At 40.4% G+C, this 15,891-nt stretch overlaps 1 protein-coding gene across 2 annotated transcripts in view; it reads right to left on the bottom strand.

Moving 5' to 3' along the window:
* Window positions 1-12,141: 12,141 nt before the first annotated feature.
* Window positions 12,142-15,891, bottom strand: part of LOC115204170 (signal peptide peptidase-like 3) — a 48,529-nt gene continuing 44,779 nt past the window's right edge. For both annotated transcript variants that reach the window (XM_029769541.1, XM_029769542.1), the window contains exon 11: window positions 12,142-14,739. In XM_029769541.1, coding sequence (XP_029625401.1) covers window positions 14,668-14,739 — 72 coding nt within the window. In that variant the 3' untranslated portion in view covers window positions 12,142-14,667. The remainder of the gene's footprint in view (window positions 14,740-15,891) is intronic.

The raw sequence follows: 15,891 nt of genomic DNA, 5'->3' as shown, positions 1-15,891 counted from the left end.
AACTGCAAACGGTGGCCCCAACGATGGGTGATGTTCGGGAACACGGGCGCATAACGTTTGTCCACGTTGCCCTTGTTCCTCATTATTCCCGGGCCCTTTCTATAGAATGACCAATCGCTAGTTAGCCTTGAGTATAGTGACTATAGCTACACAATATTTAATTGCATATCGTTCCTTTTCAAGAAAAAAAACTGTCAAAGGAAATGTGGCCTTTACAAGTAGATCTTTAAATAAATTAAATATGAATGATTATTTAACTTTACATGAAGAACAATTTCAATGATTCATCAAATTATTCAGATTCAATGTTATAACTCCCCATATCCTAAATAATGACAAAAAGGAAATGAAGTCGGAGATCTAAAGAAAAGTTCTAGCACTATGACAACAGTTCATATTAATCTAATGATTGCAGTTTTATTTTTTTATCAAATAAACATAGGCAATCCCATGCTAACAGACCAGACCAACACAATAGTCTGATTTAAAACATTTTATTTACTACACACAACACATGCACTCACTCAAAATCATCACTTTTAACATTCTGAGACTTAACATGAACATAACTTGTTTTTTAATGAATCATTTGGAGTACATTGTGTCTCACACAGCCTTGTGAGTCCTCTGTATGACTAGCTAATTAATGAATGTATCCTCTGAAGTTAAAGGGGTATAGTAGGGGTTGCCTGCCCCATACAAGCGGTGCTCCCAAGCACTAACCTGTTGGATTCAGTGCAGGACGCTCAGTGTTCTACCCAGTCAGGTATGACTGCAGACGCACCACCATCCCGCATTCCAGGATTTCCCAGAAAGCATTGCAAGCAAGCCTCAACAGGTCACATTCTTCACTCTGGGGGAATTTCGCACAGTCAAGTGGCTGAGATAGATCTGCTCCACCTTACTAATACTGTCTGACTTCAATTCAATGTGAAATCAAATCAATGATCAACTAATATCTTGTCCCTCCCTCAAGCTAACAGTCACTTTTCCATTGACAAAGCCTGGGAAAGTAGCTGCAGAAGCATCAAACAGGCTCAGCGACAGAAAAGGCATAAAACCAAAGGTATTAATGGAGTTTTCTTTTTTAAATAGAAAGATAGAAACAACAGTGGGCAGACATTACACTGATCAAGGTGCTTACTCTTGAGATATTCTCCAACACGAAAACTTTTTCTCTGCACCATTAAGAAATGGTTGACTCTTCCACTGAAAGTGAATTGCATTTGGCAGTTGACTGTTTGCTTAAACATACATTTGATTTAGTTATGAGCAGAAAAATACTTGAGTTTATGATTTTGAAGCGTAACATAATTTGCTGATGACTCACAACCAACTTTCCTAGCAGTCTGATCCTTTTGAAGGTCTCTCAGATGAGAGCCACACACACACACACACAGGAGCCCTCCCTGAGCCCCCATCCCAGCTCACCCCATCCCCCACCACCAGCATACACTGAACAGGACCTGCCTCCCTGCATTCCTCCAGAACACTCCCCTCCCCCACCAACCTGCCTGCCACAACAAAGGATGCTCAAACACACACACATAATTTCTCCCCTATTTAACATTTTGTAATTTACTTTGGGGGAACTTACACGAGGATACACAACAACATACTTTTACTAAGTTACTGCATACTACTTTCGAAACCAGCTTTAAGACACAAAAAGTGAAGCCTTCAAGAGCTATATTTTAAAAGGTGAGATATTTTAGAAAACAAAGAATTTGAATACTAAGTAAATACACCAAATGTATTTTGTCTTGCCTTTAACTACATTGAAATATTATCAGTCCGTGTTTTGTAAGTCATTTATTTCCTAATGTATACAGCTATGCTGTACATAGATGTTTTATTTGCCACTATAACTACGTGGAAAATATAATTTTGTCCACACACTTAAATTAGGATACTTGAATGAGGAAAATAAAACTTTTTACTGTGCTGTATAGGCTACTTTTAGTTGACCCTGTTCTAAAGCACACTGTGGCCACATGTCTATAGTTCACAAGAGGTCACAACTACTGATTTATGAATTACTTCTAATACTTCTGAAACACCAACATTGGAATCAATAAAACTATTCCTGTCTCTCCCACCATCCCCTTACCACCAATTAAGAAAGAGCTGAGGCCAAATGCTATGACAATACTATTGCACTGCTAGAATGAATGATACAGTAGTGCAACATTGTCAAAGCAGCTGACCTCAGCATGTCAGCACGTGGACAGCCATTCTCCGTTGCCAATAGAAGAGAACCAGCTAAAGCTAAAACACTTTTACATAAGCAGCAATGTGTAGCTCACATTTTCCATTAATAGTTTGGACATTACTTGGGTGGTTAGATAACCATAAAATAGAATATACATTCAAATCTAACTGTTTTTCAGACACCTGTACACACCAAAGGTCAAATGATGATGCCTGTAAAATACGGTCTAATTGACTTGTATCATGTGGGCACAATAATATAAATCAAAGCTATAAAGCTGTACTGACTAAAAATCTTCTGACAGTGGTTCAACTTCAGAAACATCACAATCTTTGTAAAGAAGTTATTAAGGAGCCTTACATTTAGTGTTCCTGTGGCCTCACACACAGCCACATGTGTAGGCCCCTCATATGTGTTGCCTGTCAACTCAGAGGGGTTAAGACAGAGGGAGGTGTAGGTCTCCGTTTCATCAGCCAATGCCCTTTTAATATTGCACTGCTCATCTCTTTACCCAGTAGTGCAATAGAAAAGGGGCAATGGACGACAACATGGACCCCATCAGCCTCATCTGAAGCTAACAGAGCTTCTTACTCCAATCCTGTTCCTCCATGACACTCAAACAAGCACTGGCTGATCAACTCTGACCTGTAAATCACTGACCCAGTTTAAAAACAAGAATAGGCTACTACTCTATACCTTCATGTTGATTTGTAACTTCACTAAATATACAATGTTAAGAGAGACTCATTATAGTTAACACCAAGTAGTCCAGGAAATGCAGCAATTTGAAAAAGGAAAATAATCAAAGTTATCAATAAATATAGTTTCTGGAGACAACTCAGAAAAAACATGCACTTTGCTGACAAATCTTATCAAGTTGACTACCTGCCCTCTCTCGCAAACAATTTTTAAAGGAGGCTAATTTTACCAGAACTAGATAAGTTGAAAGCATAATTATCACACACAGATAAAGTATCTTAATTTGATCACCCTGTTGCAGGAGAACGTTCCTGCAATGCAGGAAATGTAAAACTTGTCGTCAATTTCACGTTTAAAAAGGCTTCTGAAGTTTTTAATTTACATTTTGATATTTCAAACTTGCTTTTCCCTTATGAAAAATGTATCAACCCCTACAAAAATGTCCATTAATTACAATCCACATAATAATTCACATTTCCTGTTGCTGCAGGATTATTTTCTTGCTGTAGAAAACTGGCTCAAATTAAAATCCTACATATGTAGGCTTAACATTTGAACTATTTTAATTAATTTCCCTTTAGTACAAAATATGCCCCAAAAAATCGATCATGTAATTATTCTATATAGGTTGAATTGTGCCTATATCATTTTAAGAGGCAACATGAAAAAGGGAAGTTTTTCTTCACACTCAACTGAGAGAAGAATGGTCTTCCAAGAATCCTGACTAGTTCTAATGAAATGTATTCTAATTCTGAGAACAGAGGGACATTTTGCTACTGTGCGATATTTTCATTTGACTTTGTACTCTTAAATTTATCTGGCACATGTATTATTTGTTCACTTTCGTGTTTAGACTTAACTCAACAGCCAGCCCTTTATTATGCCTATATTTTGTATTACATGTGCAACAAAATAGAAACTCAGAGGTAGGCAATTTAAAAGTTAATTAAACATGTACAAAATATGAAAGAATATCATTGGTCGCCAATTCAAGCGAAAAACCTTTTAACATAGCATTTCGCTCAACTCATCAAACTCATCTACAGCAGCTTGTGAATAGCCTACCTTAGGCCCTATAATATAATACACGTGTTATTACATTATAACAAGCCAAATGAAAACTATGGAAAATGGCTAAATGAATAGCCTGTAACCTAGCCTATGTTTGTTGCACCCCAGTTGTCCCCATGTATTACAATGACATAATTCATATATTTCACATAGGCATAATACCAACAGAAAGAGCACAAACTTCTCAACGAACCTTTTTGTTTTTCTAGAGCTTTCAACTTCTATATCAATAGGATAATGATCAGTAGCAGCAGGAACGGATACAAGAGTGACAGCTCTCTGACTACCACGCAGACGACTTGTTACATTGTAGCCTGCATTGACTAAGCACAATCAATGATAGTCAATGTCCCTCGCAATTCTTATATCCATCAAATAATAATTGATACATCGATTTAGGACTAAACATGTATTTTTCCTGGTTAATCCAGCATTACGAAATCACAAACTGGTCGAATCTTGTAGAGGGAGCCCTTCCTTGCCCAGTCTTTAAAGCAAGGTCCTGATGCGCAAGAAAATGATAAGTCTTTCTTGATTTTCTCTTCCCTTAATTATATATATATAAAAAAAAAACATTTAGATCACTCCCATCTCACCCTTCCCAACTTCCCAGTTTCGCCCTGAGCTCCCGCCATTTCCACCCAATGCTACTCACACAGAGGACCCCCCAAATTCATGAATGGTAGGCTACCTAGCCAAGGGAGGGACAATCAATCCGTTAGGCAAAGAAGGAAAAGTTGACCAAAAAATATAGGGACAAACCCCACTATGAGCCACACCTATGTGTCCGCTACATTTGGAATTCTCCCCGTAATTCCCAAAAGCGTTAGTATAAAGTAATTTCTCTCGCGCTTGTAGATAAAATAGCAAATCTTTCATGCACAACCGCACGACCTCCCAGATCCAGACTCCATTTTTGACTACTTGACATTCAGAGCCTGCCGGAGCAAATTCCTCGTTTGCATGCCTTCTACTGATTGGCTTCTTCTTGCGCTAGTCTTTGCCATATGATAAGCCATTGGTTTAGTTTCGGGGTGTTCAACGTTTTTATCGGTTCCTGGATTGGTCACATACAAGGAGCGCCACAGCCTGTACCGAAGGCATGATTAAGTATCTTCCATTCACAAATTTCTCATCACCATTACTTTTCAGTATGCGGTTACTCTATCCACCTTTTCGAGCGTAAAAGTCGCACACGCTTTTAAAAGGGATTATAACAGGAATAAACAATGGCATCGCCTAATGATTATAATTATGCTTGTGGAGGTTATTACTATAATTTGAACTTCACCTCTAAGACTAGCTTTAGGACATACATTAACCTCAACCACACTCAAGATGTGAATAAACTAGCCTAGCCAATAATAAACCGTTATTTGTGATTAAATACATAACCTCATATTTAAATGTTCTGATTATTTTTGTCAGAGATCTAGCTAGCTGTAGATATGTGGATATAAACTACATGTTATGCCCATCTAATTGCCTAGATTTAGCTAATGATGCTTGACTCCTACACACTTTTGCACACCCAGCCATGCCACTCAAATAAGCGCATAATACATTTGGCAATTCTTAAAAACACCCAAAAGAGAGTGGCTAATTTGAACTCAAAATTGTGACTGTTTTCTCCAATAGTGATGACTGAATTGTTTCACGGGTTGAACATAGGCTATAGGTTTTGGGGGGCTCTGGGGTTGATTTATAACTGGAGTGGACCAGTGGGGGCGGTCCCACTGGGCACTGGAACCCTTGCAAAGATTTGATTGACGCCTGGAGGAGGGTAGCGGGCTGTGAAATCGGGCATTCCTGACCAGGGGAGCTGAAATAATGGTATTGTCCAGTGGGAGAGGGCACACTTTTCACCCCTCCACCCCACCCAACTCTGAAGGGATCTGATTGTGCAGCCAATAAGCAATTAAAACAAAATAAATGAAGGCGGTGCATGATGAATTCAGAGGGGTACAGAGATTTCGAGGAGGCCAGGGATGCTCTCCATCTGTTGGTTTACACGCTGCCATTAAACACCACAGAAGAGGAGTTATTTGTCTCAATGTCTCTCTCCCTCATCTCGCTCTATAAAGCAGCATGCTACTGAAAGTCTCCTCCACCACTCCTTAGTTCAACAGAAATAGTCAGATCAAACTGTTTTCTATATGCAAAGAGGAAAACATAAAACAGTCATGAACATTGATCAATGCTCCCAATATAGACTTTGAAGAGTTTGTAAAAGATGCCACTCAAAAACATTTCTTGATAGCAAGTCTCTGTTGCCCCCCAGAACTCATTCCCCCCACTTTGACCCTGTCCTAAAAGCACTGCTGGTTGACGTAACTTCACCCAACTTTTAACCTAAATCCAATGACATGGTAACATTAGAAAAAGGAGATTGATCTGAAGTCTGTGCCCGGTGGGTGGCTTGGTATGGGATGTAGCTAGTGTCAGTATCAGTAATGTAGACCAAAGAGCTCATTACAAATGATCACTACCATCAGTTTGGTTCAAGGTTGAAAACTGACACAGAACCTGAATAGAAAAACATCTTCATTTTTATGAACATATACGGATAGTTGAAGCAATTCTACATTGATACATCAGTCTATGGAAGAGAATAGAGGTGAAGCTAAAGGAATTGAAAGGTGTTGAAGTATTTGACAAGATACTGACCAATTTTAAGGAACTGTTTATTAGCCTCACTGATAAACTTTATAGCTGGTCCGAGAGAGACATGCCACGGTCGGCAAATAAGAGGTATTGATGGGAAAACATTTGTGGAATTTCATTTATGGATTCCTAAGGGCAACCATAAACCCTTCTTTGGGAGAGAGAAGAGCAGGACAGAGAATGAGATTAGTATTGAGAGTAAAATGTATCCCAGTTTTAGAATAGAGACATTTTCATGTATCATCCTAATAGTATCCAGAATGTCCACTGCATACTTTCTAAGAAGGATTTATACAATACAGAATAAGCATCTGTTCTATCCTCTATTAAATTGTTCGTACCAAGGAGTTAGACCAGTTGACGACCACCTCTTTAGGCAACAAGGTTTGTCCAATGAGGGTCTGGCAGTATCTAACCCCTACACTTTAACTATCAACTCAGGAACAGACTCAAGTGTCTCAGCTTCAACAGAAGCCTTGTACATAGAATATATTACTTGCATTGAAATTGGTTTAATGACTTCAATATAAACTTTTAAGCATTGAAAACACACGTTTGAGTGTTTCTTGTCATCAAATCTCAATGTAAACCAATTTTTTTTTAAACATTCAAAAAGTTGATTTACTATGTCATTTATGTTAGCCTAAATATGAAAGGATATTGTTAAAATATAATAATTACCAGGTGATATCAACATTGTTTATCAAAATGGCTGAAGCTTGAGTTTGTGGCACTAACAAAACAAGATTAGAGCGCTAATGTATATACTCATGTATTATAATAAAACCAATTTATAATAATTAGGTGGGTGCTTATTTGTCCTATTTCACACATGTACAACTGCGTATTATATGCATGTGTGGAATGGAAATGTTTTTGTTGTTGTTGCATATCCCAACTCCCCCTGAAACACCCTTGGAGAGTGGGGTCACGGCCAGGGTCTTGTTCATTTTGATTATTATCCCAACTCCCCCTGAAACACCCTCGGAGAGTGGGGTCACGGCCAGGGTCTTGTTCATTTTGATTATTATCCCAACTCCCCCTGAAACACCCTCGGAGAGTGGGGTCACGGCCAGGGTCTTGTTCATTTTGATTATTATCCCAACTCTCCCTGAAACACCCTCGGAGAGTGGGGTCACGGTCAGGGTCTTGTTCATTTTGATTATTATCCCAACTCTCCCTGAAACACCCTCGGAGAGTGGGGTCACGGTCAGGGTCTTGTTCATTTTGATTATTATTTCAACTATGCTTATCAGTGTTATTGTCCTTATTACATTCAAAATACTTAAGGAATCAAATAATATATTTGTATAATTAACTGACTTATAATTAAATTAAGTTATTTGTGGCAGAATACCACTGATATAATAATGCATTTGTATAGTCTTGTACAGGTTTTCAAGCAAGATATGTTCTGTTCTTCCTGTGCAAAGTGGTAACTTTAAAATCATTTTGTTAGACAGTTTCATTGTCTGCTCTTTGCTATTACATCTTTAGCTCTTCAACATAACTGCATTTGTTATAAATGTATACTGATTTCGTTCATGTGATCAAGGATCCAGAATGAACATTAATGAAACGTTTAATTTAAACTCCTTGATGTGATGAGAACATCTTTAGTAAGATGCTTTGAGTACTTTCATTGAAAACAACAATATGCCTCTTTTGATTAAATGATGAACATTTAGATGTAATGTTTAACTCAAAACAAACTTACTTTGTTTTTTTGGAAGGGCAATTGTATTTGATTGAAAAGGAATATCCTTCCCAAAATAATAGATTTTAAATATTTTAAGATAACGAAATAAGTGTTTTCCAACATGTCACAGGGTTTCTGAGGTGTATTTCCTTACAACTAAACTAAATAATTACCCAAATGTTTTATTTTTCAAAAGGCAGATCTAGAATAAAACTGTTAATTGATTATTTCTATTTTCAATATTTGGACAATTTATTGTTCCAACAGATGTTGAAAAACATATTCACGGTTTAATGTAGACTGTATGGCAAATATTTGCCAAGTGGCTGTCTTAAATGGTTGGTGACATCATGGATAGAAATTCCCTGCTATTTGTGCATTACAAATAGAAGGAATTGGGAATAAAATCACCTACCCAGTTTTAGTTCTCTCTTATATATGTACAGTTCGATACATTGAAATTATATCTTGATGAACTTTATCTATTATGGTAATGGATTTATTTGTAAGAAAAGAAAGACATCCAAGCCAATAATTAACAGCCTAATCCAATAGCATGTCTGGAGAGTGCGAATCCTGAAACATGTGCAATAATCAGCCAGTCCCGTTTCCATGCTTTGATTCTAAACTCTCAACTGTGAGGTCTCATGGGGGCTGAGAGGATCCTTTTAAACACCAGTTATTGTTCCCTATTTTTTCTCCCAACTCCCTTCCTCAGAAAATGTACCTCCCTTCTCCCTCTGCCCTTTAACCTCTCCCAACCCCCATCTCCCGTCTCTCATCAGGAGAAAGGCAAACAACTGTGATGGATAGTCATTGATAATTTCCCACCAAAAAAGGTTAATGGATTCGTGTGTGTATGGGAGGTGTGGGGGTGGGGTGTTCCCCATCTTTTCTCACACAGAGCGTAGACCCCACCTCTAGTACTTCGAGTAGACATTCCAGCTGTGTGGGTGGCACTGCCTTTTACAGCGTCTCCAACCCCCATATGGAGAGGTTCTGACGCTCAGCGCCACAGAAAACTCCTACCTCTGCTTCACCAGGCGCTTGGGAGTGTTGAACGGGGAAGTTGGGCGGGAAGCGTTTGGGCAGTGTTAAAATGTTCAAAAGTTCATAAAACTGACTAATTGACCAAAGGATAGTAGTTAATTTGTCGACAGGAGTAACTGGCAATGCGAGTGATTACTTATTGTTTAGTCAATCCCATTGCATTTGTATCAAAGCAGAAGATGGATATTGTACAAGTCATTTTAATTTAATCAATAGATTGTTCATTTCATTTATTTTACTGCAATGGTTTGAACAATAAAGAAATGTTTGTAACATACACCAGATAGGTGCAGTGAAATGTGTTTTACAGGGTCAGCCATAGTAGTATGGCACGCCTTGCTCAAGTGCACATCATTTTGCTCGGGTATGCAAACCAGCGACCTTTCGGTTACTGGCCCACCGCTCTAACCGCTCCTAGTTTAAAATCCCTCTACCCTGTTGCCAAAAAAACCCCACAATCACCAATGGATTGTTGACGTCTTGTAAGAATGGTATTTTACAAATAAGTAAAAAACAGCCAACACAACCTATGGCTCTTTGGTGTACACCAAGATTGTTTTCCTTCCGCTGGGTAACCGTTTGGAGCAGAGTCCAAAGGATGAAAACTCAACCCCAATAACTGAACTTCAGAGGAATTCCTCACTTTACATGCGGAATGCACTTAGGGTCAGAGGGCAAAGGGCCAGAAGGGAATCCAGGCAGGCTAACCTGATTTAAACAAGCCTGGAATGCCAGGCTGCAGGACAGGATTGGAGGGGACGTGAAGAAACCTCTGCCATTTGCATGGGTCACAACCAGCACATGCATGCATACTTTTATAGTAGGCTATACCCAAGTTGCGTACTAATAACCATTGTTGTAGGTTCTCTTGTACCGGAGTTTGCAAAAGTTATGGTAAAGGCAGACAAGACTGTAAAATGTTAATACTGAACAATAAACATGCTTTCATTGAGTATGATTCATCATTCTGTTTTTGACCATAATAAGTTAACATGAGTGATGTCATTGTCAAAACATGTCTTCTTGGTAGATTGAAAATAAGGATTTGGCTGAGAACCTTACTCAAGAGTAAATCACTTCTCAATCTACTCAGTGGTTGGCTAGTTCTTGGGCTGCCCTTGTACCGGTCTTATGTGAAAATGAATGTGAAAGGGACCTCTTCACACAGAACCCTACATTCCAATGGTGCGTTGACTTATTTTAGGACACCCAGCTTGGCGAACTGTGTTCCAGATGCCCTGCTACAATCCCCATGGCCCCGGTGAAATCCTGCCACCTCAGGGCCCTATAACTGGGGAGAAACCATTGGATGCTCTGGCCAATACGTGACGAGGGGCGGGCCCTGGAAATTCAACAGCCCGTCTGTCTCTCTTTCTGCCTTGACCTCACTGACCCTTCCCCACCCCCAATGTCCTGGAAGCCCTCTCCCTCCCTGCCCCCTACCACCACCTCTCACTCTTTCAATATGGTCTCTCTCCCTCTCCCACCAGTAGCCTACTCCCTCTACCTCTGTCAAATGGTACAGAATTCTTCACCATATTCACTAGGTGTGATAGCCTTTTGTAGTAACTCTGATAAATGTCAGAAGTGGGCAGATTGGCTGTGGTTTCAGTAGCAAATATGAAGCTTTACATTTCAGCCAGGGGACTAATGATAGACTTGTCTTCGGTTAATTCAACCTCAATGTGCACACTGCCCACCATCATATTCAGAACTTGGCCAAATTCATTTACAAACAGATTTTCTATAGACAAATTGCAACATCTTAATGCCCACTTTCCCATTTAGGTAGACAAGTGTAACCGGAACAGCGGTGACTCAGCGGTTTTGCCACCCATTGCAACTCTGGTCCAGTGGCCTTTCATATCATGCTCTATAAATCCTTTACTCAGCATCTTTGGTGCGACTAGGCAGCCATTTTCCCACAGAAGCTTAAAAGGCGCCTCCATGCTAGAGCTTCCATCAATCATTTGACATGCAGCGGATTCTCTGGTGGACCTAGACTAGAGAATGAAAGAGCAGAAAAGCATCTTCAGAAAATAAAATGATACTCACCAATTCTGTCAGATGATCCACAGGGGTCAAAAAAATAAATAGAAAACATACTGTACCTTAGTTTCTTAAAAGGGAAAGCCTTTTAGATCATGGGACAGAACACCTGGTACAACCCAAAACACCTGGTACAAAGCAGAACACCTGGTACAACCCAGAACACGCATTTCACCATACAGTGCTTTGCAGACAAGTTCTGCAGTGTTCAAAGTGAAAATATCCCAATAAATGTGTTTTTTTTGGGTGGGGTTTAGAAATAAAAGGGCCACTGCATCTCAAACTAATGCGCTTGTGGGAGCTCAAGCAAATTCTTTGTGAAGCATATACATCATTTGTTGTAATTCACATGCTGTGTGTGAGGGAGCTATTCATATCGGGCTTGCGCATGTCTAGATGTTCATTTCTCACCATGCCACAGGTATCTGACTTGGACTGTGTCGCTATCCAGTGGTACATCTTGGAATTACAGCATATCTTTGCATAGGGGTAACATGAGAACACATTTCAACATCTATTCCTCATACAAAAACATTAATATAAACCACCAGTAACATCACAGAGAGTGAATTAATCAAACATGATACACTTTGCCCAATACAGGAGCTAGTGTGGAAGACAGTAATCTATCAAAAGGTCTCCAACTTTCTCCCCCTAAGTTAGCAGATAAAGCAATAAGAGATGGACACAGGAGCCGTATAGTTAGAATTATTTTATTTACAGCAGAATCCTGACTGAATGGAGGGAAAGGGGGGAGAGGAACAGGGAGCAGATGGGGTTAAAGGAGACAAAATGTTTTAGATTCAGCTCATTAGGATTCATGTTTCACTAAACAGCTCTTAATTTATTCAACTTTTTAAAAAAAATGATAGAATCCATTTCAGCTGTAATGTCACTTCAACAAAAGAGCTAAAGCCCTCTGCTGCAAGGGAGGAAAGAAAAATAGAAGATGGAAAACCTAAAGCTACAGCACTAAGAAAAAAAACCTCAAACATACAAACAAGGGATAAATAGAAAGCCATCTTCCATAAAAAATGAAAACATCTGTATTTTTTTTGCTTCTTCAATTATTCATCACTATGATCATCATCAGTTTTCTTTGCCAAGTCCATAAAGAGGCAGAGGGGACCGGGATGGGGTTGTGGTTACATGTCCATTATGTTCAGGCTGTCCGACAGTGGTCTGTCCCATAGCCAGACAATGTCCAGGTAATGATCAGCTAGAGTGAAATCGGGGCTAAACGAGTGTAAAAAAAATGTTTCAGCCAGGCAGCCTGTTTAGTCAGAACTGTTCAGTCCTCCCGACTCCCTGGCCTTTGTCCATGTAACTTTCCTCTCTGCAGCCTTGCTGGCAAAGCTTAGTGCATTGGTTTGGGCCAGCAGTCTGTTGTTGCAGTCTGAGGAATGACACACACTGTACACTTGACATGCAAGGCCAGAGAACAAACATAAAAAAACAGGTAAAAAATAAAACTCAAGACAGGAAGCCAGTAAACTGCATTTTCCATTCAAGTCTCTCTCTTCGTCCGACTGTCTCGCTCTCACAAACACTTTCACACACACACACACACACTTTAATTCCAGTATTGTTTAAGTTATGATTTAACTCAGGGTTTCCCAAAGTCGGTCGTGGGGCCCCCTCTGGGTGCACGGTTTGTTTTTTTGCACTAGCACTACAGAGCTGATTCAAATAACCAACTCATCAAGCGTTGATTATTTCAAATCAGCTATGTTGTGCTTGGGGAAAAAAATGTAAACATGCACCTGTGGGGTTTTGGTGGGGGGGGGGGGGGACCCTGATCTAACTGACAAGCACCACAAAACTGTGGGAGGAATGACAATCCAAAAACCGTTGGGATACCCAACCTTTGACAGTAAAAACATAGCTATGGGTTAGTTTTAACCTCAGGGTCCATTGATTACAATCCTTTATTAAGATAAATCCCTTAGAAGGGCAGAGATTTCCTCCCTCAAGGTCCACTACAGACTTTATAAAGGTTATTCTATACGTCCAGGCACACACACACAGAAACAAACACACACACACCTCCAGGTACAGCCAACGGCACGTCGAGGGTTAACTTGGTTTCTCCCAATGTCCATTCTGTCTCTCGTTGGAGGAAATTTGTTCACAAGTAAACCACCCCTAGCCTTACAGAACCGAGCTGTGGTCCAAGTCAGACCTGCCCAAAAAACTACATGTCCCATCAACCCCCAACCCCTAAATGTCACTCCACAAGTTCTCATTGTCAAGGTCTTTTATACCTGTCCTGGATCTAAAATCCAAAACATAATTAAATTGTTCATAATAATGAAATAACACAGTCTCGCATACTATGCGCTCTCGCTCACACAGTCACACATGATACCCAAATACTTGTGTACACATATATATACAAAGAGAGGTGCTTCCCCCGCAATAGTAGGGACACATTCACAATTTATAATGCATCATTTCTGTATATGCCAAGAATAAAATCTTTTCTAAATAAAATACCTGTATCTGTGATGGGGCAGCGAATGACGGAAGGTGGGAGTTTGTTAGAGGGGGAGGGTGTTGAGGATAAAGAGGAGAGGTGTTCAGGGGACAGAGGGGGTAGATGGAGGGCAGAGAAATGGATGGAGGGAGCGACTGATGAACCGTTGCTGTTCCTTCTCTCTCCCATAGGCTGCTGGTCCTGTGCACTGATGTCATTTTCCTGCCTAGTGGCAGCAGCAGTTCTGCCTACTCTCCTATCCTCCTCCGCAGTTCATTCCAAATCATTCAAGAATAATAACAATAATTGTAATGAAGATGCTAAAAAAAAAAGCCTCAGTCACATCCCACACCCAGTAGTTCATATAGGGGGATGCCTGGCCTTGGAGTCCAGCAGAGTCGGGGAGATACACAGATGAGGGGCGGTAGTAAAACAGAAGAGCAAAAGGAGAGAGGGAGAGGCCTGACAAAATGAAATGAGCCATGGTAAGGGAGGTGGGTGAGGGAAGGAAAAGTAGGGAAGAGAGAGGAAAACAGGAAGCAATGAGGAGTTGTGTCTGGCAATGAGGTCCACACACTGGTGTCCATATGTGAGGTCTGCTCCTCAGAGGATGGGTGGAAAGAATGAACTAGTGATGAGGACGAGGCCTCTCTTCAGTGTGCGCTCTCCCTCTCACTCCCTTTCTCTCAGGGCAGGGGGTAGGGGTCCCTGGTCCTGCCCACGCTGGCTGTGTGTTTCCAGGGTGCATCATACCTCCAGGAAGCGGGAGCTGCTGGCCTTCGTGTGGAAAGGCTCTGACCACATACGCCGCAGGTCTCCCTGTAGGACACACCACAGGGTTAGCTTCCCTGTTAGTACTGGTCTCTCATTTAGTATCACACCACTCCTATCCTCACCCACAGATATTACCCGTCGAGGCCCACTAACAGTGGTACGACATACGTGCTAAACTGTCTTTACCCACTGGCATAGAGGATTCCTTACCACCATCATATTAGGCAGGGCAAACCAATTCTAGTGATTTCTAGTATATCAAATCGCAGCACATTTTTGGACTCATTAAGCAGTTTTTACCTGATTAAGTACAATACCATTGGAAATGAATGTTGAAAGTTAAAATTATATTCCTAAAACTTAAGTGTAATTTGATGCTGTCGCTGTTTCCTGTTGACAAGACATTTTGATAAATAGCCCAATGTCAAAACAAAGTTTCAACGTGTCCAAATCAATAACCAGTATGCAGTTACAGTCTGGTAAATATTGAAAACATAAAATGTACTATGTACACAATATATTCATGTGCAATAACAGTTATTATATTATTATTTTTTTTTTTAAATGAGCACCTTGTAAACGGCAGACGCATCAAAAACCCTGTCGTGGTAATAAAATCACTGATATCGATTAGGGGAGACCAAAGGAAATAAAGTTATGGTTAGTGAGCAACCTGCAGAAGACAGCCAGCTACATTTGGAGTGATGCATTTTGATTTGGGGGTCGCCAAAGCGGAAAGAGAAACGCAACACTTATTTTGTTGATCCCTCATATTGACATCACGTTGAAATCAACTGCGAGAGAGGGGGAGATAAGGTTGCACGTCCTGTTAAAACTAAGGAAAACAAAGTTGTGATCAGAGACCTGGAAGGGGGTTGCAGGAAGATTAGTAGGCGAACAGCCTCTAGTAAAGATGAGGTCAAGCGGATTACCTGCCTTGTGAGTGGGAGAGGACTGGGAAAGGGTGAGGTCAAAAGAGGCAAGGGGAAAGAAAGAGTTGGAAAGAAATTAATTGAAGGCCGATTTCGGGAGGTTGAAGTCACCTAGTACGAAGAGCAATGAGCCATCGTCAGGAAATTAGCTTATCAAGCTCATTGAGGAACTCGCCACGGGCACCTGGTTGGCTATAGATGACAACAATGTTAAGCTTGAGTGGACAAGTGACAGTGACGGCATATAATTCAAATGAGGAGCTAC

This window comes from Salmo trutta, chromosome 12 (assembly GCF_901001165.1).
Source record: "Salmo trutta chromosome 12, fSalTru1.1, whole genome shotgun sequence".
NCBI lineage: Eukaryota > Metazoa > Chordata > Actinopteri > Salmoniformes > Salmonidae > Salmo > Salmo trutta.
This window is presented reverse-complemented; position numbering and strand designations above follow the sequence as displayed.